Source organism: Echinops telfairi, unplaced genomic scaffold (genome assembly GCF_000313985.2).
Source record: "Echinops telfairi isolate 266 unplaced genomic scaffold, ASM31398v2 ScPeMD7_70;HRSCAF=299, whole genome shotgun sequence".
NCBI classification, from domain to species: Eukaryota; Metazoa; Chordata; class Mammalia; order Afrosoricida; family Tenrecidae; genus Echinops; species Echinops telfairi.
In genome coordinates this window covers 50,645,232-50,672,408 of record NW_022103968.1, presented here as the reverse complement: position 1 = coordinate 50,672,408, position 27,177 = coordinate 50,645,232, and the positions used below count along the sequence as shown (strand labels likewise).

Below are 27,177 nucleotides of genomic sequence, written 5' to 3'. Positions count from 1 at the left end.
AATGTACAAATGCGCTTTACACAATTGATGTGTGTATGGATTGTGATAAGAGTTGTATGAGCCCCTAATAAAATGATTTTAAAAAAAAGACTGGTCTCTTTGAAGATTGTGAGTTCGGTCCATTTTGTTCTCTCAGGACGTTCTAATGGGACCCTTTTAATAGCAGTTGGAAGTGGTAGCCAGGCACCATCTCGTTCTTCTGGTCTCAGGGTTGTGGGGACTGATGTTTGCTTGTTCCTTTAGTCTGTTGTTTCCATGTTTGGGGTTTTTTGCTGTGGTTGTGGTGGTGGTGGTGGTGGTGGTTTTCCATCACTCTTCTTTCCTCAGAGAGAGGCCAGTATTTTCACCTTCGATGACTGCTCACAAGCTTTTAAGACTCTAGTCACTACTGCTATTTAATTCAAAACTCAAGGCTAGGAAGCAGCCTAGAGTCTGTGTTAAGTGTAACTCACAGCTATTTTATCAAATAACTAAGAGATTCAACACATTGCTTCTGAGCCTAGAACCCAGGAATAAAAATGTTCAAAATCTATATGCATATACATAGACATAAAGGAAATTATAAGCAGTGTAACTTTGGCAGAATTTTGAAAGAGAAAAGACAGTGACAAAGCCATCACTTACGCTGTCACATAAGCAAGACAATTTGGAAGTGTCACCACCGTCGGTCTGTATCACATCTGTTTCGCTCACCACCTTAGAGCCACAGGTTGGTACAATGTGGCTGTTGGTTGTAGGTATTTGAGGGTAAATGTGGATCATTTTTGTTTGAGTCTTAGTAATTTTACTTTTTAAAAAAAATTTTACGTCTTGAGCAAACTTTCTTCAGGGCAATTTTCCTTTCCCTGTTCCTATCATTTCTCTCTTTCTCTGTCTTACGTTGAAGTGTATGGTAGGTGATTCTCATGTGCCTAGCAAGTTTGCACGTGACGAAGGGCTGACATAAGTGATGTAAATGAGTTGTAGTTCTCGCCCTCTGTTTTGAATTTCTCACGGGATAAGATGGCGACCTGGGAGAATTATTTGCCACTACAGGTCCTTGAGTGTAATCGATAGAGTGAAGATGCCCATCAGAGAGTTCTCGATCATTAGTAATGGAGTTCTGAAGCACAGATTCAAGGGTAGACATGGGTGTCCTGAGCACATGGGATGACGGGTAGAGTTTCTATGAATATGCAGATTTAGTGTGTGGGTGCATATATGTGCAATGGTTGAAGGCAGAGAATTGGTTCGTATTCATATAGTCTCAAAGGAGCCCAAACCCCCAATAGAGAAACATTGTGTTCGATTTATTTCATGGATTGTAATTTTGGTTTGCTTTGGAATTTGGGGTGAGAATATTCTGATAACACTGGAGAGGAAAATGGACAGTGTAGGAATCAGATTTTTCCGGCTCTCAACTCGGCTCAAAGGCTTCCATGGATTTTGCTATCTCTGAGAACGCTCGCTGTTGTTTTGATGCCTCACAAGCAGAGTAGGGATGCTTACGGCGCAGTTGTTGTCTCTGGCAGTTGAAATATCCAGGCAGACTGATGTCATTTGTTCCCAGAACAGCATTCAAGCCCTTCTGGGCAAATTCCCTGATACGTCACTGAACAGGCACAAAGAAGATATTTGATGTACAGTGAGCCATCCTGGCATAGCCAATTTATTTCAAACTGAGCTTATAATAGGCAATACAACAGCAACAACATTCTAAAAGCCATGACCCTTTTTAAAGTCCGCATTTTATTTTCCTTGAAATTCCTGGAAATTTTATCTGAAGGATCCTTTGTCAGATTTGATTGGCCTCTTCCCATATTCCTCTTAACTCTACCCTGAGGTGTGAGGAGATGATGTCCATGTTCGAATCAAACACCAGTCTCATTGAGTCTTGCACTAGTCTAGCGGTGCGATGGGTTAGGTGTGGGGCTGCTAACTGCAGAGTTGACAGTTCAAACCTGCCTGCAGCTCTGCAGGAGAAAGAGGAGGCTGGTGGCTGGTGTAAAGATTTGCAGGCTTGAAACCCTACGTCGGTGGCTGTGAGTCAGTGTCAGCTCCAAGCCAGTTGCTTTGCGTCTCTCGGCTCCCACAGACCTAATTTAGTGGCTGAGTTTATGATCTGCAGTAATCACCTTAGTGTCATGAAAGAGTCTGCTGAAACAGCTACAGGTGCTGCTGGTGTTCATTTAATTAATACAGTGTTTCCACACAATTTATCAGCTGATCGATTCATGCACAAAGCAGCAGCCCAACACCTGGCATGTACCTGGGGGTTCTTCCAGTTGCAGGGGAAGCAAAGGTGACTATTTTACATATTGCGGCAGGTTAAGTCAGGTGGCCACTCAGACTTGTAAGCTCTTTTATGTGTCCAATCTTTAAATAAAGGGTTTCCCTGATTATTTAGAGTCGCGTTTCACACCTGGGGTGATTTTTAATGCCACCCCCTTCCTTTTGGAGGGGGGCAGATTTGGCAATTCTAATGACATTTGGGATTGTCACAAATGAGGGAGAACTCTGTGTCATGTGTGTATCAGTCAGGGAGGCTTAGGCAGTACACATGACAACCCTCACAAGAACGAATTTATCTGGACCAAAATGCAAGCAGGGCCAACATTGAGAATCGCTGATTCAGAGGAAGCCTTCTGACTGAAGACGGCAATTTATTGTGGTGGGTGGGAAGACAGGAGAGGCCATGGAGGCAGTGGTCTTGCCTGAGATCATAAACAAGTTAGCCCTTGCTACGCTAACCCACCTAGAACCAGGGACCCTTTGCAAGGATGACTTTTCCTCCGTTTCGGTTGCCCTTCCCGGGTGAATTAGTCGCCCTCAACCTGTAGCCTCATGGTGGCTTCCTAATTGCTTGTCACTGACTCTGGCTCCTCTTAAAGGCACTACAGGTTAGCAAGAAAGGAGGACAGGTGGACCAGAAAGGATCATGTTCTGTGACTTATATCAAGAACACACGATGGAATGAATGCTGGGGGAGAATGAACCTGGGAAGTCTGGAAAGGCTTCACAGATGAGGTGGCATTTGTAAGGGGGTTGAAGTGGGTATTCGCCCGGTGGCTGAAAGAAGACCCTCTTCTCTTTGGAGCCAGTCCCTTGCGTGATTGTGTTTATAACCAGTGTGGCCAGATGGTTGGACTGTGTTTTCTGGAAGACCTGCTTTGACATTGCCCTGCTTAAGCGACATTCCTCCCAAATTACGCAGGCCCAGCCCTCTCCGCCATCTTCTTGCTGCTGACTGTTTCAGCAGCAGGTGGTTCTTACTGTGTGGTGTAGGCGTCTGAGGTGAGCTCTTCTTTAGCATGGCAGACTTTCAGCAAAGGAATTACACATTTTGTTTTGTTTTATAAATCTAGGTTTATTTCCTCCTGCTAATGCTCCTCGTACGTTTTCCCCAGGTTCTGGCCTTGGCCGTCTTGGAAATATATGCAGAGTACCCTTCACAACCCATGTGTAGTGGTGGTCGTGGTGGTGGTGGCGGTGGCAGTGGTGGTGGTGGTGATGGTGGTGGTTGGTGATGGTGATGATGATGGTGGTGCTGGAGGTGGTGGTGGCGGTGTTGGTGGTGATGGTGGAGGTGGTGGTGGTGGTGATGGTGATGTGGTGGCAGTGGTGGTGGCTAGGTGCCATTGCGTTGGTTTCGAATCTTAGTGACCCTGTGTCCGCTTCACACTGTTGTGTTTGTTGTGCCATCCGTTTGTAAGACGGTGGTGGCTTGTGTGTTGCTGTGATGCAGGAAGCTGTGTAGCTTTTTCAAATACCAGCAGGTCACCCCAAAATGAACAGCTTTCCTCAGAGCGCCCAGAAGATGAACAGACTGTAAAAAAAAGCCAGGGCGTCTACTCTGGAGGGATTAAAACCGTATGGATCGGAGTGAAACCGCGTCCATGCAGACACATAACTACTTTCCAAGTCCAGTCCAGGCTTTCGCATATGCTCGGTCCTCTAGGGAATAGAGTACATCCTTGGGCACAGACTCCTGATACACAGCATGGCAGCATAAAGTATGTTTCTGCAGGTATTAATGGCACGATGCACTGTTGTCACTGGGTACTCACAGGAGACTGGAATAGACATTGACTTTATGTTGCCACAGAATAGTGACATCTTTGTGATATAACCACTCCGATGTCAAAGCAGTTTTACTCTCTCCAACTTGAATACCGATTGTGGATGCTTGTACTTGGAGGGAAACGTGCTTTTGAGTTGTAACATGACAGGAGTAGTCATTTCGTGTACTGTAGCTGCCTTGGAAAGCATTCTTTCTCTTGGTTCTTTCACAAAGACTTTTTCCCTCGGTATTTCCCTATTCGAATCACACCAGTCCATTGAAAACAGCTGCAGTTTTGCCTTGATTTTAGTTTGTGCTAAAAGCCATGCGGTCTCAAATGCTGTTTGTTCCCTCTCCGTCAACACGTGTTTCTTCTCGGTTGCAGTCGGATGCCAACGCGAGTTACCTCAGGGCGGCTAGAGCGGGACACTTAGAAAAGGCCCTTGACTACATCAAAAACGGAGTCGACATCAACATTTGCAATCAGGTCGGTCATTACCCTTATTTAATTTATGGATTACTTATTTTAAAAACCAGACTTAAAAAGTTGTATTCGATATTATCAATATTTCTATTTATTTGCAAGGTTTCTTGTGGGTTTTTTTCCCTGTTATATTTTACCAGTGTGTTAGTCTGGGTAGACTAGAGAAACAGATTCATAGACACTCATATGTGTATAGGAACGAGATTTACATACAAGAACAATTGAATATTGAGAAATCATCCCAGCACAGTCCAGATCAAGTCCATGAGTCTGAGATTAGCCCATCTGTCTGATACCAGTCTATAAAGTCCTCTTCAGACTCACGAGGTACATGCAATGACGCCGAATCCACAGTGCCATCTCAGCGCTGGCAGGGGTCTCCACGAGCCTCCTCCAGGTCCCAGGGCACGGGGTCTGTCAGCGTAGTGCCATCTGTCTTGTCAGTAGAGTGTCTCTCAGGGAGTGAGCAGAGAGTCTCTCCCACCTCACCTCCAAGGAGGAAAAACCAGATTTCCCAGAATTCTCAGGAGAAGACCATGCCCACACAAAGGCCTCATTGGCTATACAATGATTGACAGGCTAGACTCCACCCTTCATTCCCAATCCTCATATTGACACCAGATTGTGTAACTACCACAGCCAGCTTGACATTATGCAATTATTCTCCCCTTTGTTAGACGAATGCTGCAGAAAGTCAGTGCGACAACTGACGTAATGTTAAAAGTACTCCCCCACCCCCATTTATCCAAGTCCCTGCAACCCTTTGCTGGTGGGATGTTACCCTGAGAGTTTTCTGCTGTTTTCATTCTGCTAAGTAATGCTCCCCTTCACTCTTCTCAGAATGGGTTGAATGCTCTCCATCTTGCTTCCAAAGAAGGCCACGTGGAAGTTGTTTCTGAGCTACTACAGAGAGAAGCCAATGTGGATGCAGCTACGAAGGTCAGTCTCACAGATTGACGTTTCTCTAACCTGTGACATGCCAGGTCCAATGATGAGTCAGCCCTCAGTAGGAACCAGGGCACAGTTTCCAGGAGGCGACTGCCAACTTTGTTCTCATGGGGGAATTTTAAAATACAGTTTTTCATGGTGGCTCTGACGCATGGCAACCCATGTCTGTCAAAAGAGAACTGTGTTCCGTTGGCTTAACTGCAGAAGAATTATATATTTTGTAAAATGTCAAAGCCCAGAAAGAAGTGTAAAGAGGCTGATGTATCTTGTTTTCCATTGACAGAAAGGAAATACAGCATTGCACATAGCCTCATTGGCAGGACAAGCAGAAGTAGTAAAGGTCTTGGTTACAAATGGAGCCAACGTCAATGCTCAATCTCAGGTAACCCTGTGACTGTATTGCAGAGAAATTCTGTTACTGTTTTCCACAAATACTGTCCTGGTTAAGTTCCCATTCCATTCCTAGGTCCTTTGATAACACAATATGAAAAAGCTATATATTCAAAGAATCATTATATGATTGTAAAATGTCTACCTTAATATGTATCCTCATTCACAATACATAAATAGGTGTGTGAAGTAGTGATTTATTATGATTCGTATCTAGTCTTAGATCTATGAAACTATAAGACTGGTAGCTGCAGACACAAATTCTTACTGGTCAGCAGTACTAGTGACCCTTGTACTATTGTGTTATGCTAGCTCATGTGTAGTCTCATTCTTTATGAGCTTAGTAAATAAATGGAGATACACAATTCTTGTTCCTAATCTTCAGTGTTTTTCTCTGAAATATATTATACAGATAGGTGTGTGTGTGTGTGTGTGTGTGTGTGTGTGTTTTGAGAAAGAGAGAGAGACTACTGCACAATGGTAGCTTGCATATAGCTTGCATGGTACTGTCATGTTGAAAGCTATGCCCCTGTGTCAGGCCAGATTGACTAGAGAAACAAACCCAGCACTCATACATGTGTAAAAAAGAGCATTATATCAAGGAGCAATCATGCATCAACTCAGGCTCATGAGACTGCTACTAGTCCATAAATCCTTCTTCAGACCACTCAGCCACAGGCAGTGATGAAGTATGCAGGAAGCTCACAGGCCAGTGGGTGAAAATTCTGGTGGATCCAACAGTGGTGGAAGGATCACAGAGCTCCGGCAGGTTTCAGCATGGCTCACCAATAGAAAGGTAAAAGCAGAGAGAGGTGGGGAGGTTCCCAGGACCCTCCTTATGAGAAGGCCACACCCACAAGGCTCTCACCTGATTGATAGGCTAAACTCCAACCCTACACTTCTATATATCAAGTTGACATGAAATTATGTAACTACCACAGCCCCCAGTCTTTCAAATAGCACCAGAGTGACCCATGGTGGACAGGTTTCAATGGAACTGCCAGGCGAAGACAAAGAAGAAAGTCCTGGCAGTCAACTCCAAAGACAGTTGGTCATTGAGGACTTTATGAGTAGCAGTAGAACATTGTCTGCTACAGTGCCAGAAAACGGAAAGCACTCCGAACCCCACGTGGGAAGTGCTGCCTCCTCAAAATAAAGGTGATCTTAATGGCACAGATAGAGTAAAATGTACAGGACCGTCGTTTGTTGAGGAGGAGGAGGAACAGCCGCAAACATCAATTATTAGGAAGTGGGATATAAGAAGTATGAATCTACCAAAATTGCAAGTTGTAAAAAAAATAAAATGGAGCTCTGGAAGATCAACATCATAGGCAACAGTGAGCTGAAATGTACTGATATTGACAATTTTCAGTCAGATAATCATATGGCCCACTGTGCCAGGAATGACCAATTGAATAAGAGTTGCACCTCATTCATCATCAAAAAGAATTTTTCAAGATCTCACCGGAAGCACAGTGCTGTCAGTGATAGGGTAATATCTGTTTATCTAGAAGGAAGACCAGTCAGCCTCACTATATTTATTTCTATGCTCCAAAACTACACCGCAACTGAAGAGTTTTACCAACCTCTGCAGTCTGAAACTGATCAAACACGGAATTGTGATGCGCTGATAATGGTGACCGAAATCTGAAAGTTGAAAACAAAAGGGAAGGTTTGGCGATTGGAAAACACAGTGTTTGTGGTAGAAATGATGTCAGAGACGGCACGGTAGGATGTTGCAGTCTCAGCGACCTTGTCAACATCGTAAACGGTGACTGAACACAGGGCGCACTCCAGATGGTGCGCAAATCAGTTTGGCTACATCTGTTGTGAGAGACGATGGAGCAGATCAGTATCGCCAGTCAGAACAAGAGCAGGGACCACCTGTCAAGCAGACCATCACTTGCCCACAGGCAAGTTCAAATTGAAGCTGAAGACAATGAGCACAAATCCACAGGAGTCAAAGATGGTCTTGAGAGAATTTCATCAGAACTTAGAAACCAACTCAAAGCCTGACTTGACGCTTTCAATAACAGTGAGCGAAGTCCGGACAGGTGTGGGGTGCCATCGAGCGTACCCTACCTGAAGCAAAGTAAAAGGTCATCATGAAGACAGGAACGAAAAATAAAAAAGACCAGATGGATGTCAAAAGAGACACTTAAACTTACTCTTGAACGTAAAGTAGCTCATGGAAGAACTAATAAAGTGAAAGAGCTGAAGAAAAGATTTCAAAGGGCAACTCCAGAAAGCCAAGTGAATAATGTATTATAATGAAATATGCAAAGACGTAGACTCAGGAAGCCCAGGGCGAAGAACATGCTCACCGTTTCTCCATCTGAACGAACTGAAGGAAAGTTTCGAGCCTCAGGTTGTAAAATTGAAGTATTCTGTGGTCAACGTATCAGGCACCACAGGAAGTTCCAAAAAGATGGGGTGAATGAATCACTTTAGCAAAAATAATTGGTCCGTGTTCAAGGTTCTTAGGAGGCAGCATCTGATCAAGAGCCAAAGGTATTAAAGGAAAAAAATTCAAGCTGCGCTGAAGGCATTGATGAAAAACAGACTACAGGAACTGATGCAGTATCCCCTGAGATGGCTCAACAAAGTAGATGCAGTCCTGGAAGCGCTCACTCATCTATTCCAAGAATTTTGGACGGTATTAACCTGGCCAACCAAGTAGAAGATAGTACCTATTCCAAAGAAAAGTGATCCAACACAATGCGGAAATTATCTAACAATGTCATTAATATCGCGCACAAGTATGTAAAACATTAGCAGGAATACATTGACAGGGAACTTCCAGAAATGATGTCAAATTCAGAAGACATGGATAACATCACAAAGAATGGGAGTAAAAGCACAAATACTTGTAGTCATGTACATGGTCCAAGAGGCAGCCATGCAAACAGAAAGAGGAGATATTACGCAACACAAAATCAGGCAAGGTATGCCTCAGCACTGCATCCTTCACCAAACACGTTCACTGTCTATGTTGAGCAAATAATTCAAGAAACTGGAGTATGTAAAGAAGAACGAAGCGTCAGAATTGGAGCAAGAGGCGCGAACAACCTGCACTGTGCCGATGCCACAACCTTGCTTGCTTGCTGAAAACAAGAAGCCTTGAAGCACTAACAACGTGAAGATCAAAGACGAGAGCATGACACTGAAACAAAAAGGAAGCAGAAAGGCTCAGAACTGGACCCCTAAGCAGCCTCATGATAACTGGAGGAGCAATTTCATTGACTGTGGGTCCACAGTCAAACCCATAGAAGCAGTAGTCAAGAAATCAAATGATGGGTTGCACTGGGGGAAATAGGAAGTAAATGACTTAAACTGTTAAAAAAAAAAAGACAATATCTTATGAACAAAATGTGACCCACACCATGGCATTTTTACCGACCTCATGTGTATGTATGCAAACGCTGGGCAATGAATAACTAAAGAAAACCCAAAAAGCATTGATGAACTTGAGTTATGGTGTTTGCAAAGAATTCTGACTATCCCACGGACTGCCAAGAGAACAAACAAATCTGTCTTGAAATAAGGACAGCCGGAATGCTTCCTCACATATGCTTCTGATATGTTATCAGATGGGACCAGACCCTGGGGAAGGACAGCATACCTGGTGTAGTAGAGATTCAACTTGACAGAGAAAAATCCTCATTGAAATGGATTGGCCCAGGGGTTGCAACAATTGACATAATCGGGAGGATGGTGCAGACCTCGGCAATGTTTCATTTTGTCGTTTGGAGGATTTATGTGTTGTGTTGTAGGTTGAGACTTACGGCAGTTACATAATCTGTTGTCAACTTGAGACTTGAGTGAAGGGGTGGAGTTTATTTGGAGCCACTGAGGAGATAAATAACTCACTGAGGCAGGACACTCACTCACTCCCCATGAGACATTGCTGTTGACAAGACACATGGAGCTATGCTAGAGCCCTGGAGCTGCAGGAGCCACGTGGAGACCCCTGCCAGTGCTGAGATGCTTACACCGCCACTGGATCCACAAGATTTTCCACCCACTGGCCTGTGATCTTCCTGCATTCAGTGTCATTGCATGTGTTTCGTGAGTCTGTAGAGGCCTTTAGAGACAGGTATCAGACATTGGGGCTATTATCTGGATTATGGACTTGATCTGGACCGGGCTGGGATGTTTTCTCAATATGCAATTACTCTTGTTTATCAAGCTCTTTCTTATACACGAGTCTCTCTGGATTTGTTTCTCTAGTCTACCTGGACTAACACAAGACTCAACACTCTAAACGGACTCCATGGCACCTAACAATAACAGATAGGTATACAGACATACCAGACATACTGGTGTGTTTGAATAAACTTTAAAACTGCACATACCTTAACTTTTCCAAATTCTCTATGATGGATGTACTTAAAGTTTTATATAGTGAGTCATTTTTGAGCTCATTAAGGCATTCATGAAATTCAAAAAGCCCAAATAATTTAAGAACTTTGGTTCCAAAACAATTAGCACTATGTTATTAGTTTTTTGGTTTTTTTTTAATTAATCAATTTATTGGGGCTCATACAATTCATCACAATACATAGATCAATTGTGTAGAGCACATCTATACATTTGTTGCCCTCATCATTCCCAAAATTCTCTTGCCTCTTGGGTTCCCGGAATCCGCTCATTTTCCTCCCCCCCCCACCTTCCCTTCCTCCTCCCCTTTCCCCCATGCACCCTTAATAATTTATAAATTATTTTTGTATCTTACATTACACTGTCTGGCGCCTCCCCTCACCCACCCCGCTGCGCCCGTCCCCCAGAGAGGAGGCCATACGCGGCTCCCTGTGATCCATTCCCCCTTGCTACCTCCCCCTTCCCTCCTGGTATCGCCACCATTGCCCCCGTCCCGAGAGGCTCCTCCGTCCTAGATTCCCTGCGCTTCCAACTCCCATCCGTACCGCTGTGCATCATCTGGTCTAACCAGATCTGCAAGGCGAAACTGGGGTCCTGGTAGTTGGGGGGAGGAAGCGTTCAAGAACTAGAGGAAGGTTGTGAGTTTCATTATTGCTATACTGTACAGTACAGTGTTATTAGTTTTAAAATAGCATTTTCTTATCCAAGCATTTGTTACCTCAGTCTCTGTAGACGTGAAGTTGTACATGATCATCAGCCGACAAAACTGGTCACCATGTAAGTAATCCATCCAAGTGAATACTGACATCACCCCTGTTGTGGTCTAGTTTCAATATTGAGGGTGTTGGCCATTGAGTTAATCCACTATAGAACAATACTTCAAGACGTGGAAAAGATGAAGAATGCTGTAAAGTAAGTGAGAATGATGAGGAGAAATGCTAGGTATATGAAGGGGCTTTACCATGCTAGTGGAAAACATATTTTAGCTTGTAATTCTACTTTCCATGAACGTATGAAGGTCCCCCATAAAGGTCCTGCCCGACTCTGCGGAGGTGGCTTTCTAGAAATGGTAGACCTGACAGCATTCCAAGAGCAAGAATGATTTCCTGATAGATGTTTCCAACAAGAGTGATACAAAAGCTCAAATTACGAACAAAAATTAGATGAACCACAGTTCAATTGAGCCCTGTTAGGGCTGTCAGATAAGCTCTGGCACTACTAACCACAAGGCTGGCAGTTCAAAACTATCAGCCACTGTGATGGGGGAAAGAGGAGACTATCTGCTTCCATACGATCTCCAGCCCCGTGGCTGGTGTCCATGGGTCGGAATTGACTCAATGGCAGTGAACTTGTTTCTAGTTGGCTTTGATCCAACTAATGGCTTGGCCTCATGCTTTTTGCAAAAATACTGTCTTTTTTCCTTATTCTGAGAAAATCAGAAGTGAACTAAAGGATATCAGGATATGATATGAAGTTTATTCAAAAAGTGTCTTTTTTCCAGACAGCACACTTGATTTGGTTTAGTCTTTGTTCATACTGACAATTAGCACATGAGTATGGTTGTAGCCTAGCCCCATTGCAAGGGGGCTTGATGCGCTCTAACTAGTTGACTGACTCACAGAGAGACGGGCCCAACAGGACGATGTCGGCCTGCTTCTTAGGCTGTTCTAGTCGGTAATCCACATCTTTGCCCAGCAGAGCAGCTGGGTGCTTTGAACCACTGACTGGTGGATCACAGCTGAGGGCTTTAACCACGGTGCCATCAGGGCTCTTTCAGCGATGGCATCCAAAGCTCCAAACTCATTGCCATCGAGTCAGTGCTGACCCACAGTGTCCACCCCGTGGGTGTCTGAGACTGTGTGTACCAGAGTAGACAGCCCGGTCTTTTCCCCGCAGAGCAGCTGGTGGCTGTGAACTGCCCTTCGTGTGGATGGCAGCCCAGGGTGTAACCACCATGCCCCCGGGGATCTTGCTCCACCTTTTGTCATACCGTGTACATTTAGTTCCATAATTCCCCAGGTTATCTTTCAGGAGAAGACCTCAGTGAAGCTTTTCTCCCGTAGTCAACATGACCTTTCTGTACCACTTTTAAGTGCACTTGATTTCAGTGACCTTTTTCAGTACTGATTATTTTTGGAAAATACGAGCTCCGGTTTTTATGAGTTCATATATTTCCAGGGACTTTCTTCTGGCGATGATGGCTCTAGTGCCCTCAAGTGTTTGGGGTTGGGAACTACACAGTGCTTCCAACCACAAGCTCCTTATCAACCTAATTCCCTTTAGTTCCCAATGATTGGACATTGGTCCAATTTGTTCCATAAATACCTATGAGCATTCACTTGGAGTGATAGTAATTTTTCAAAATAAGATAATGTAAATTGAATGTCGATGAGCGCAATGCTTTATAAGCACAGACTGCTGTTGGTTGTTCAAACCCACCAGCCTTTCTGAAGCAGAAAGCTGAGACTATCTGCTCCCATGGTGTCTTCAGCCCCAGAAACCTCGTACATGAGAATCAACTTGGCGGCAGTGGGTAGAATGCTTTACAAGAGGCTCCTGCCAGCTGTCTACTATAATATTATCATGCTTTAAATGGATTTTATTTAATGGCCCCATATTTTATTGGGATATAGCCAGTTAGGTTCTGAGATAGTGGGAAACAATTTGACTCATTTCTCCTCACCAGCTTCCTGCTCCCATGGAGGAAAACGCACTTTCCTTTTAGTGGGGTCCCTAATCTTGCTTACATTAATTGTTTTAAATCTTCTCTGCAGTATCTGGAAGAAGCTGCATTTGTGATACAGTCCGAACCAATTTTGATTTCAGTTTGCACACATTCTTTACTGATAGTGAAATGGGGGAGAATGTAGATTGTGAAAGTCTCTGCTCCCGCCTCCCCTCCCCAGAATGCACGGCGAAGCATTCCTCCTTCATCGAGACATGCCCTCTAATGCCTGCTGAGCGGCATCATCCGTGGATAGAATAATTGATGAGGTGGCCACGCAGCACAGTGGCGTTTCCCTGATGATCCCGGTGGCAGTTCTTCATTCCCCACCTCTGTGCTCTGGATGGGACCTGTATGACCTGTGCCCTCCATCACACCATAATTCTAACCCATCTTTTAGATGAATCCATGCCATCCCAGCACCATGACTTTAACATCTAATTACGAACAGCACTTTAAACAGACAAAGGCTGGCTATGGGAAATTAGACATTTCTAGATAAATATGATGAAATGGAATCATAAGGTTTTATGTTGGGGGTTGGGTATTATGCAGCATGCCTCACTATATCCATAAAATTTTATGTGTGCAGATTGCATGCCTATAATAACACCACTCTACATACTCAGAGCAGACGGTATTGAAGATATTGAATAAAATCAGACATCAAATAGCAAACTTGCTCTATCAAATAGCTGCTCTGCCTTTTGAGATTTGAGCCTATTGTTGCTACAGAAAAGAAAATGTCAATTAGATACCCATATGTTCCCTTCTGGCCAACTCTTTGATTTGGAAATTTTCTAAATTAGGAAATTAATATAAAAACTGTGGTGTGGTTTATTTCTTTCTTAAGAGAAAAGGAATATCCTTTCTGAAGTCTTACCCTTCTAAAAATCCAGATGCTACTTCAAGGAAAGCCATTACAGTGGGAATTGTTTGTTCCTTCAGTCTCTTTTCCCTACAGAGTAGTAATATCTTTACCTACTTTTTCCAATGGGTGCTTATCATTTTCTCCCTGAATCATAACTAAATATTAAACATGTATTCTAATGCCTTTTTGACTTTTCCTTGGGAGATGAAATTTGCATCAATTTGTGGTTCTTTTTAAAACCAAACTCACTACCAGTGAATTGACTTTGACCCACAGGATAGACCTTCCCCAAAAGGGTTCTGAGACCGTGTAGAGCTTCACGGAGACAGACTGCTTCATCTTTCTCCAGGTGATAAATTTGAGGTGTCGACTTTTCAGATAGCAATCCACTGCTTAACCCACGGTGCCAGCGGGACCCTTTTGATTATTTCTAGTAAAGCAAGTGAAAGAAATTTGAGCAAAAAGGAACATTTATTAGAATCGTATGGGAGAACATATCCAATAGGACAGATCCCTAAAGAAACTTTGAGAATGTTTTGGGAAGTAGGGAGTTGGGTTGTGGAATGTGGGGACTTCGTTCCTAAGAAAGATTGTCCTTTGATAGGATCCTTGAAACCCATTGGATTCACACCATGGGTACAGGAGTGAGCATTTAAAGCAGATTTTTGGTGGGATACAGGTCAGCCCATAACAAGTGGGCATTGGAAGCATCTTCGGTGTGCAGAGGTAAAGTCCTTGGCTGTGAACCACAAGGTCAGTAGTTTGAACCCACCAGCCACCCTGTGGGAGGAAGTTGTGACTGTCTTTATCTGTGAAGAGTTATAATCTTGGAAACCCTCCTGGGCAGGTCTGTTCTGCCCTATTATACCAACTTATTGACAAAGGGTATGATTTCTGTTTTGTTGTCTGGCTTTGGTGAGGGGATGGAAGGGGGAGCTTAAAGACCCATTGGTCAGAGAACAGGAGCCCTGGTGGCACTGTGGTTAAAGTACTTGGCTGCTCACTCAAATCAACCCACCAACCACGCTGGAGGAGAGAAATACAGCCGTCTGCTTTAATAAAGATTGGCAGTCTTGGAACCCTAGGGGGCAGTTCTACTCTCTGAACTGGAATCAACTCGAAGACACCAAGTTTGATTTTGTTGGTTTTATGGTAGAGAACAGTGCCAGGAAGGATAGAGACTAACCAGAAAGGACAATAGAAGTTACCCAGGACATGTGCTACCCCAGTAGTTAAAAGGGGCAAGGCAGTTGGTCACAAAGACATTTAGACTAAGACATGTCTTACCTACAAAACAGGGCCGAGAGCATTCATGAAAAGGAATGGACATAATATTGCCAACTGAAGAAAAACCAATGTGAATGGCCATTGATGAAAACCAAAGATTAACAATAACACACACGCACCCTGCCCCTCCCAAAATGCTCAGTGTGAAATTTACCTTTTCATTATAAAAGCCAGCATTTCATGAACAGGGGCAGCAGAACTAGAAGAAAACCACTCCGAAAAAATGAGCTGCTTTCGGTTAGTACCCTTACGAAAGCAAGCATCAAAAGGAAGGGGAAATCGGTCAGGTGAAATACTTAATTAAAAGGCTGCATCTTGCTGTGACTCTTGTCTACAGATGATTTCTGAGGAAGCCAAGTTCTACTAGTCTCATTTTCTGACATTGTTGAAATAACCTGTGGAAAGATAGGAAAACTTTACATCTTAAGAATCCATCTTCGAGGCTCCAATTCTGCGAGTGGCCTCTCCTTTAACCTTCATGCCTGACTCTAGGTTTTCTTCCTGGGCTGTGAAATAATTGTTTCTGGGAGGCAGCTACAGAATGGGGACTCAGGAGTCCTGGTGGTGCTGTCAGATAAACACTGAGTTGCTAACCACAAAATCAGCAGTTCAAACCCACCAACTACACCTCAGGAGAAAGATGAGGCTGTCTCTTCCCATAAAGATTTATGGTCTAGAAACCCTATGGAGTGGTTATACTCTGCCAAACAGGGTCACTATGAGTCAGAATTGACTCAACGGCAGTGGCTAAGGTAATCATATAATATCTGATATTTGTAATAAAGAATTTAATCCTTTAATATTTAATAACATTTTCATTTTGAATATGGCTTATATAATTTGAAGTGACATAATCTTTAGAGTAAGATTCCCAGTAAATTCAATTAAATATAACTTTAATTTGAAAAGTTTAATCACAGAATGTACTTGAGTTTGAAAGTTATTTAATATTTCTATCATAAACAATAAACATACAAATGTTTGGTATATACATACACAATAAAATGTTTAAATAGTATAATACTTTGTAGCTCATTTTAACAATAGCGTTCACTAATCAAAGTTATTTTAGCCATGATTTGTAGCAGAGTTTAATTCTTCAAACTATAGTATTTGGTATTTACTTTTATTTCTCCTTATCATCACCTACTGTTTCGCAGTGCTTTATAATGTGCAGCATGTGAGAAAACGACACGTCCTTCATGTCACATCAGCCCCGTAGGGTAGCCAGCTGTCGGCATGTTTTATTAATTCCTGAAAGTACAACTTTGGTGACTTGTCAGCAGAACCAGTATGGGGAAATGTCCGGCTGGGCGGCGTGGAAGAGCATTAGTGAGCTCTTTCAGGAGCCTGCTGTGTCAGACTGGACACTAGCAGGACCTTAAAGAGCATTTAAAGACACAGACACTCAAAGATGTGGTCAGGGGCTGTTTTGAGTGGGGGGCTGCCTTCTTTCAGGGGGATGTTGATCTGTGAAGCTTTGCTTTACTGCTATGTAAGTTTACCCTATTTTGAAACAAATGAACCAAACCTTATGCACAGCAAATTCTCACCACAACCACCTTCTTTTGCTGTCTGTGCAGCACTAATCCCCCCGCTCCCACTCCCATGCCACAGAGTTGATGCCAACTCCTAGTGACCCTTGCCAGCGTTTCCAAGACTGAAAGTCTTTATGGGAGCAGCAGCCTCATCTTTTTCCAGCAAAGTTGCTGATGGGTGTGAACTGCCAACCTTTGGTTAACCAATTAGCATCCCAGTGCCTAGTCCACAACACCACCAGAATGTTACTAATAAGGCTAAATAAGAATCATATACACTTGGTCCAAATGACATACAATTTGTAAGCCAGGGAGTCCCCATGTAAGTGTATGTGCTTGTGCTCACACATGCCTACACACCCACATACACATACATACCCACATATGATAGCTAGGCGGATGGATGACATAGGAATGGGTGGGTGAGTGGATGCATGGAAGAATGGATGGCTGGATATATTTTGGACATAAACAGATTATACCTACTATAGTGAGCATGAAATGCAAGAAAGGGAATTTACAACAAGCCATTGGTCTAATCAGACTTTCCTTTGAATTCGAATTACTGTATACCATCTTGGAAATTGTTGTTTCTGCTTTTTCTCTAAGTGACTCCCATCTGTGGTAACCTTGAAGCTATTTTAATTTTTTTCCCAAAGCATAAACAATTTCAGATGCTTAATTTTATATGAAAATATTACATTTTCATTTAAACTACATAATTATTACTTCGCAGCTCTGATGATAAAATGCGTTCTTTTGTATTTTCTCCATCCGTTAGTCTAATCTTGTACTAATGGTAGGTTCAGTAAACTGCTGATGGCTAAATGAATGTGCTTATCTGAAATGGTTGTATTTGTCTGCATCACACTTAAACTATTAATTATGAACTACATTTAAACTGTAAATTAATAAATAATTGTGAATTAAGCTTTAGTTATGAGTTATACATAAACCATGGCTCCTAGGTTTTCTAACATAGGAATTTCTACATTAAATGTTATTAATATTCTTCCATGTGAGCATTTCTTGGAACGTATAATACCATCAGTAAAGTGGGAAAAATAGATTGGTTTTAGAAAGCAATGAACATTTTTGTCTTTAAACTTCCAGAATGGCTTTACCCCGCTGTATATGGCAGCCCAGGAGAACCACCTGGAAGTCGTCAAGTTCCTTCTTGACAATGGTGCGAGCCAGAGCCTGGCCACAGAGGTGAGATCCCTTGGTTTGTACTATGGGGAAGTTCACAAGCTCGTAGGGTGCTCTCTGCATCTGCAGTTGTAACTTTAAGAATTTGCCCTATTGGTATTTCAATTGCAGTTATATATTAATTCATAAGCTTTTATGAAATACATTATAATGCCTATGAGGGAGTTCTAAAAAGTTCATGGAATATGGAATTAAAAGATAATGGAATTTCTCCACAAACTTTTTGAAGCCCCCTCATATTTTTACTGTTTAGAGACTCTGCTGTTGCCTCTAAAAACCCAAACTAAACTCATTGCCATACCATCAATTCTGACTTACTGCAACCCCAAAGGATGCGATAGAATCATTCTTGTGGGCTTCCAAGACTGTAACTCTTTGCAGGAATGGAAAACCTGATATTTCTCCCATGGAGTGATGGTGGTTTTGAACTGCTGACCTTGGAGTCAGCTGCCCAGCAGGTAACCCAACTCTGCCACCAGGAATCTTTTTTTTTTTTAAATCATTTTCTTAGGGGCTCATACAACTCTTATCACAATCCATACACACATCAATTGTGTAAAGCGCATTTGTACATTCATTGTCCTCATCATTCTCAAAACATTTCCTCTCCACTTAAACCCCTGGCATTAGGTCCTCATTTTTCCCCTCCCTCCCTGCTCCCCCTTCCCTCATGAGCCCTTGATTGTTTATAAATTGTTATTTTGTCATATCTTGCTCTGTCCGACGTCTCCCTTCACCCACTTTTCGGTTGTCCGTCCCCCAGGGAGGAGGTCACACACAGTTCCTTGTAATCGGTTCCCTCTTTCCTACCCACTCTCCCTCTACCCTCCCTGTTTCGCCACTCACACCACTGGTCCATAGGGCTCACCCTCCGTGCCACCAGGGATCTTGTTGCATTCCATTTTTAAATGCTTGACTCTACCCTGTAAGCGAGCCATTTATTTAACATTGTTTAAGACTCTATTGTTGCCTTAAAATTTTGTTTTACAGGCAACCATAGTTTTCTAAGTATTTATTCCAGTAGATAACACTGGTTTTCAATCTATTTTTATACAAATTTTAGTTAACCTAATTATAACAACTTTCTTAGTTCATGTGTCCAAATAAAACTATTAAGCCTATCTGAGTCGATTCCAATTCGCAGTGACCCTGCTGCCCTACAGGGTCTCCAGAGCCCTAACCTTTATAAAAGCAGATTGCCCATCTTTCTCCGGTGGAGCAGCTGGTGGACTTGAACCACCAACCTTTAGGTTAACAACTGAGCATTTAACTTCTGTGACATCGGAACCCAATAAAAAATGATAACTTTTTAAAGTATTAGATAGAAGTGGAATTTGTAAATAGCTTTAGAAATAGAAAATATGTGTGCTATTGGAACAGACCCAGATAATAGAGTGTTTTTTTAAATAATATAGATGAATGATTAGGATCACATGTGGAGTGTTTTTGTATTGGCACTACAAATTTATTGCAAATAATAAAGAACCAGTATTGTGTATTCTTGAGTTTCATCACAATCATAGATCAGAGCAGATTCAAGGTTGTCCCTGCCTTGAAACCACTGCTCTCTCTTGAGTTCTGACATGTTTCATGTCCCAGGAAAGATGACAAAAAAGGAGCCACCTATAATTTCATCCAAGCTTTGAGGTGGCGCTTTCTGGGAAATCGCAAAATAATTGAATAGGCAGTTAACACACACAAAACAACCCACAAATTAGAACACACATACAAAATAACTGTAAATTCATGAAAAGATTCACGTGCCGACTTATCATCGAAGAAATGTAAGTTCTTAAACAGCTGACAATGGGTTCTGATCTTCTGCTATTTGATAAGACAAAAAAAGAACGAGGAGGAGAAGAAACTGATATTCCTACAATATTGGTGAAATTGATGACATGACTTTTGTAGAACATTTAACAATCATTACCAAAAAGTTATATTCACATAGGCCCTTGCAATTTTCTCTCTAGGAATTTGTATTACTGATATATTGCAGGAGGGTACAAAACAGCTATATGAGAATATTCACCAACATAATTACTGATAATTTTTAAAACCTGGAAAGGACTTAAACTAAGGTGACCAGACATCCCGCTTTTGGCAGGACAGCCCCAATTTTTGGCATTTTTAAAAAGTCCCGATTTTTGGAAAGAATGCACAACAAGCTAGGGAACAGTCTATTTGGTCCATATAGACCAAATTTTTAATCAAGAGCCCCCACCCCCACCCCTGCCCTCGGTCAATGGTGTCCCGTTTGAAATCTGGTCACCTTAACTTAGACATGTACCAACAGGGGAACTGTTCAATACATGCTGGCATGCTTATACAGCAAAGTGCTTTTCAGTCTTATTAAAGGTCAGCACAGTCAGTGCCAACACAGGCCGATATCCGAAGTCTGTTTTCGTCAGTGAGTTGCTCTGAGGAGTTGTGGGCAGTCTGAGCTCCGAGCCCAGAAGGACTTGCACAGTTGCCAGGGGACACAGGGGGGATGGATTGAGCTGTGGTTTATAGATCAGGAGCAACACACTCTGGTTTTTGGACAGGAATGCCAAGTCATATAGTAACCACAGCATTTGCATCACCTGTGCAGGGCAGTTAGTATTATATTTTGGACTGTGACACATGAAACATAAAATAGCTCTCCTATAACAATAAATCAAAGCTCAATGTCCTGACTATAGGTTTGAATTTAGCACATAACCTAATCCACAGTAACTCACTGAGTTCTCCAGAATTTTTAAAGATCATGAAGCCCCAAGAGAGGTATTAAAACTAACTGTTCAGAAAAATAGTATTTCAGATCCTCAAACCACTGATGCAATTCGGTTTTGGGTATTTTTTGCAAAGGTGATATACATATTACATATACATTGAAAGATTTTACTCTTACACAAATTCAATTCTATATTAATTTCTTATGAGAAAGAAATATGTTATACAAAGAAATACTACTTCCCTCTAATAATGCCTCAGATCCAGGCCTTTGTGAAGGTTTTTGATATATTGGAATACAGTAGATAAGTGATTACCTCTCACTGAAGTTTTATCATTTCTGCTGGCTATTGGTATTAGAGAATAATACCAAAAAAATTGAAAATGTTTTATTTGTACAATGTGAATAGACTCTCCTCTAAATATATTATTGCTTCTTATTAGCAAAATTGCTGATACATATCTAGAAGTTTATGATTAACAAACTCTGATGGCTATGTTAGGCTGGGTTGTTTAGAGAGACAAACCCAGTGACCCTCATACATGTGCAAGAAACTTTCTATTAAGGAGGCCTCCTGGACCAGTCCATGTATCTGATGCTGGGCTGGGCCCCCTTCAGGCTCTCATGGCTGCAGGTTGATGACGCCGAAGGTACAGTGGGAAGCAGGGAGATCCTAAGATGGTAGTTGCAAAGTCCCATGGACCCAAGTTTCGTGGAAACCTGGCCGGGCACTGACAGCTTTCCAGGTTGTTAAAGCACAGGGGCTCGCCCCTGACGGCAGACATACAGTCCTAGCAGGCAGAAGGGGCCAGGGCAGAAAGAGGAAGAGATTTACTTTCTCATGGACTCTCTTAAAGAAAGGCCACAGCTCCAAGGAGGTACCATCAGGCTGTGACCGGATTGATGGGTCAACCCTCCACATTCACAGAGGTCAAGGTGACACAAAATCTAACTGGCACAGAGACTAAGGTTTTTAAGGGTGACTTAAAATAGTGGCTATTTAATAAGAAATTTTAATTTACTAAGTCATGGGAGGTTTTCCAATACTTTCAGCACACTTCTTTCTTCCCTTCTTTTCTGGTAAGCCGCCACACAGTATGTCCTATGTGGATGTATGAAGGCTTTAATACGATTGTGCTTTCTGGAACATTTTCCGTATGAGTGTGTGTATGGTGTCCTTTCCGTTTGTATCTTCCTTCTTTTGCTAATCAAGATTTCGAAGCGCGAGGTAAATTCAATGGCTCAATTGTTCTACAAATAAATGATGTAGCTCTTGCTGTGGGGTCAACATGAGGCTGTGCACTCAAGGTCAGCATTTCAAACACACCAACCACGGGGCAGGAGCAAGATGAGGCTGTCCACTCCTGTAAAGAGGGACAGCCGGTGAATTGGAATCCCCTGGAGGGCGGTGGGCTTTTTCTTCAAACATTATACATTCTGTGTTGGACACTCGACGTACCGGGAAGATACTTCCTGGGCCACCGGGCCAATGATTCCACTCTCATGGTGCTCAAGGGCCAGCTCCTTTCTGCATTTTTTAAAAATTAAGAATAACTGCACCTAGCTATTTAAACTACTATTTAAATGTGGGTTGGAAATAAAATCTGGAGCTACTAATTTTAGCAGCTAACACCTCGGAGCTGGTATCTGTGACTTTAATTGGCTTATGCCGGAAGCACATTGATGTCAGTGCTAATCTTCTCAGGTGCAGCTTATCCGCTGGTGTAAAAGTAGTTTCCTGTAAGTATAAGCCCCGTGGACTGAACATTTCATAGCGCTGGAAACGTAGCCATCTTGTTTTGATGCTGAACAAAGGCAGGCTGCCGTTTTCACGCTTAGATCCGCTCAGGTTTTAGAAGTCAGCTGCAAAGTTCCCCCTTAACACACACGTTTCCTATCACCCAAGCGGTCCTTTGAAACGTGTATTTTTCCTGTTTTAAGAAAATAACAGAAAAGAATAAAGTGATATTAAAAACACTAAATGATAAAATCATAGATGTGCTGAGCCCAATAAGAAACAGAAGGGAGCGGGAATCCAGGACGGATGAACCCCTCAGGACCAGTGGTGAGAGTACGATACCGGGAGGGTGGAGGGAAGGGGGGGTAGGAAGGGGGAACCAATCATAAGGAGCTACATATCACCCCCTCCCTACAGAAAAGTAGGTGAAGGGAGACATCAGACAGTGTATGACAGCACAAAATAATAATAATTTCTAAATTATCAAGGTGTCTGGTGTGAGGGTGACGGCACACCTTGCTGACGACATTGGTTTCTTCCCATCATTCCCAGCCTCGGACCCTGACGGACAGGATGGAACTGCCTCTGTGGGTTCCCAGACGGTAGCTCTTTATGTGAGAAGAAAACTCTTTCTCTCAGCATGGGGAGAAAGAACATAAAGATGGATGGCATACATCTCCATAGGAAGGGGATTGGGGAGAGAGAGATAGGAGGGAGATTCAAAAATCCATGGGAAAATTCCGTGATCTCTTAGCTTCGTTTTTACATACACTTTTTGAAGCGCACCCTCTTCTAAAACAATATGGGCAAAAGTGCCCATCAGGTACTCGGAGCCAATGTTTTTCACATCCATGGATTTAAGTCTAGTCATTTACAATCAGTCAAATGGATGGCAGGCATTCTTTCAGTGTTCCAACAAGGGGAAAGAATGATAAATGTGACCATTTAGGAAAACCACAAGACATTAGGCTGTAGAGAGCCAGGTTTCTCCTCCCTTCCAAAACTCTTCAGTGGTCAGGATGGTCTGGTTGTACCATAACAACTCCAGAAGTAAAATATTGTCACCCAAATAAAATGATAGGTAACTTATTTGCCAATTGTCGCATTTAATTTTTTTTAAAAAAGCTCTTTTTATAGAGAATAAAACCCACACGCGTTACAAACATACCATTTGCTGCTCTGTTAATATATACTTGGAAGATGTCTTTTATCTGTCCATTGCAATGCGTTAGCTTTCATAACCTGAAACAAAAACAAACATTCTCACTTGATTGCCTTCTTAAGGTATTTTTTTTAAAAAGGAAAGCAAATTCCAATGCGACTAACCTTGACCCATCGTTTCTTCACAGGATGGCTTCACGCCCTTGGCAGTAGCTTTGCAACAAGGTCACGACCAAGTGGTTTCGCTGCTGCTGGAGAATGACACCAAAGGGAAGGTGCGCCTTCCAGCGCTTCACATCGCTGCCCGGAAAGACGACACCAAGGCCGCGGCCCTGCTGCTGCAGAACGACAACAACGCAGACGTGGAGTCGAAGGTGAGACTCCTGGCCACCAGCTATGTCAGCCCCCCGCCGTCCAGAATGCCGGTGTCCCTTTGGGCAAGCTTACGCCAAACACGCAACTTCATTGAAAGCAACACAAACGCAAGTGCCCGAGTTAAGCAACTGAGGACACCTCCACTTGGCATGGAAGGCTGGGAGGGGGTAGCAGGTGTTGTCCTAAAAGGGAGGCTGCTTCCAAAGAAATGGATTAAGAGGCACCTGTTGTTTCCCTTGCTGTATTGCTTTTCGGTTTTCAGCCTTTAACATGGCGCTGTAACATTAGGGTGGGGGGAAAGCGGCAGAACCCTAAAGATGATGTGCACAAGGAGACCTGTGCTCCATCTCCAAGAGGGCAGGCAGCACCCCTGGTGGTGACCCGCAGGGGACAGCCCCAAACTCCCATTGCCTTGACGGGTGTTCCCTGAGGGTCTCTTTTAAGAAAATGCGCCACGCGGGAGAGGCCGTTGTGCAGACACCTTCATCCCCCCTCGCTTTCTTTCTGTGCCTCCCATGCGTGCGTCCATCCAACTTCCATCCTCTTCCCTCAGCTGCCATGAGCTTCCTGCCATCCATGTCATCGACTGTGAACTAACCGTTCATTTTTTCCTCCTCTCTGCTTCCAAATGTGTTAACCTAGATGGTGGTGAATAGAACAACCGAGGTATCTATCCATATATCCATAGAATCTCTATCTGCATCATCGTGTTCTCATTACCTAGTGCTGCTGCTTCATTTCTCCCCTCTTCGTTGCATCGCCTCCTGTAGGCTAGATACCTGCTTTCCACCCCTGCCCCAACGTAGCATGTGCCGGACCAGAGAGTCCTTTGACTGCCAGGGCTTTCTGCAGCTGAAGCTGGTGTCTAAAAGGAGGCCCGAAGACCCCTTGACACGTAAGGGTGTTGCTGTCGAGTTGTGGGAGGTGAAGAGCTTGGAGACCTACATGTTTATCAGCTCTTCCAAAAGCTGCAGACAACCCTGCCATGCTACTCACCCGGGACTGATCCTTCAGGGTTCTCCATGGTACTTCCCTGCCGTGGTGTCAGCAGGAAGGAAATCTCAGTGTGGGGCCAGCAGGACCCACCCTTCAGTCATGTCAGTTACGTAGCTAGCATGGCTAAGAGGCTGGCTAACAAGTTAGAAATGCATCTAGCTCCTCTAAGCTGTCAATCTCGGGAGGCTAACTGAATCGCTGCATGTCTTAGCATTTTTTTAAGGAAGTAAAATGACCTTGGTATGCAGAACCCACCCCCCAGAGTGTTATTAAACAGGCATTTGCTAATAAAGAGACCAACTTGTGGATTCTTTATGAAATGCAATCATCCCTTGGGCAAGACCAATTTTGTGCTAGAACCTCTGCACATCTCCCCTCAAAATTTTTCCTTCTTATAATTAAAATTACCTTTATTGTTGATTAATTTGAAGCAATATTGAATGTATAAAACCAAGTGAATTTTGACAGTTTCAATAGACAATCCTATCACCAATAAAAAAAAAAAGAAATGAGACCCCCCCCAAAAATCAGACATACCAATAATGCTTTCTGTGATCACTGAAAATTGTTCTTGTCATCCCTCTTTTAGTTGTTTAAAACATTGGCTTCTGTAGAGTTCTGCTTCTGGCTTACTAAAATGTCCCTCTGTCCACCCGTGGGGCCTCCCTGGCACTCTCTCTGCCTATTCGTTTGGGGTTAATTCGGAACCCTGTGAGCAATTGGCACTGGTTGAAAATGAGTACAGAACGGAACGTGGGCCTCAGCATATCTTGCTTCCTCATTTTGACCTGGGCAAGGTTATGATATTAAGCAGTCAGACTAGTGTCCCGAGGAATGAACCGAGGTCTGCTGTGTTTTCTCTACAGAGTGGCTTCACTCCGCTCCACATAGCCGCTCATTATGGAAATATCAACGTCGCCACGTTGCTGTTGAACCGAGCGGCTGCTGTGGACTTCACTGCAAGGGTAAGAACATTACGGTAATGAATTGGGTTTTTAATGTTTGCAATTATTTGTAACCCTCTTAACCTGAGGAGGTTGGATCAGAAGCCCCTTCCAATCAGCAAAACGTATTTTCTATTTCTATTTGGACTTTTCTTGATTTTACACGTGTGTGCCCATTTCCGTACAGAAAAAGTTCACCAAGTTCATAGCGACAGGGTATGCTTGTGTGTGTGCTTGTGATGTATGTTGTTCGGTGCCATCGTGTTGGTCCTGACTCATAGCAACGCTGTGCACAGCAGAACGAAACACTGCCCAGGCCTGTGATTCAGGTCATTGTGGCTGCGAACTGCAAACTGTTCCCCAAGTGGAAATTTCTAAGCCTATTAGAAATAGGCCTGATGATACTAGTGGTCTTTAATGGTCTTCTAGAGATCAGTGTTTTGACCTTAATGGATGGAAAGGTGCTAGAATATCTGGAGGAGGCATAGACATCAATAACCAAATAACAGAGACCACCATTGGCCTTTACCCTATGCCCCCTTCAGAGTTCCCATAGTGGCTAACAGGGTTCTTTCACATGAGCGAGCACATATGTGTGGACAGAGGAGTTACAGGATCATGCTTAATACTGGATGACATGTTGGACAACCTAACGGAAGGATGTTGCTTTGAAGCATAAAAACCGGTTCTGGTGCTGGGCATGATCTTCAGAAAGGACTTGGTCAGAAGTAGAAATGAAGTAGGAAGCAGAATGGAGAGCAGTGGACACAAGTGTAGGCCTGGGGCTCAGACTGCCTTGGTTCAAATTCTGATTCCAACCTCTAATCTGTGTCCAGATTTTTAAATTATTATTATACATTGAAATAGCAAAAACCCCAATAATCATAATAACATAAGGTTGCCATATTCTGTTTGCATCACTGTGAGAGCTAAGAGATAATATGGGTAAAGGACTTCAGCATAGTGCCTGACATTTCGTCGTCATTAACATCGTCAACAGCAATCGCAGCAGTACTAATTTTGGTCTTATTGTTCAAAAATTTCTTTTTGCTAGAAGCTCCCTTGTTAGAGAAGAGAAATGAGACCCAATCAAGTAGATTATACTACTAATATCATCACAGTGTAAGATATGACAAAATAATAATAATTTGTAAATTATCAAGGGTTCATGAAGGAGGGGGCAGCAGGGAGGGAGGGGGAAAATGAGGAGCTAATACCAAGGGCTCAAGCAGAAAGCAAATGTTTTGAGAATGTTGATGGCAACAAATGTACAAATGTGCTTGACATAATTGATGTATATATGGATTGTAAAAATAGTTGTATGAGCCCCAATAAAATGATTTTTTTAAAAAAGAATGGAATCACAGCTTTCACAA

At 42.9% G+C, this 27,177-nt stretch overlaps 1 protein-coding gene across 11 annotated transcripts in view; it reads left to right on the top strand.

Annotated features, from left to right (window-relative positions):
- ANK3 (ankyrin 3) overlaps positions 1-27,177 on the top strand; it is a 378,044-nt gene that overhangs the window by 116,178 nt on the left and 234,689 nt on the right. For 6 of the 11 annotated variants that reach the window (XM_045291329.1, XM_045291327.1, XM_045291326.1 and 3 more), the window contains exons 2-7: positions 4,425-4,526; positions 5,364-5,462; positions 5,755-5,853; positions 17,776-17,874; positions 23,675-23,860; positions 25,724-25,822. In XM_045291329.1, the coding sequence (XP_045147264.1) occupies positions 4,425-4,526; positions 5,364-5,462; positions 5,755-5,853; positions 17,776-17,874; positions 23,675-23,860; positions 25,724-25,822 (684 nt within the window). Of the gene's footprint in view, positions 1-4,424; positions 4,527-5,363; positions 5,463-5,754; positions 5,854-17,775; positions 17,875-23,674; positions 23,861-24,503; positions 24,528-25,723; positions 25,823-27,177 lie in introns of all 11 variants that reach the window. The other 5 variants (XM_045291321.1, XM_045291325.1, XM_045291322.1 and 2 more) reach the window with 1 other exon arrangement.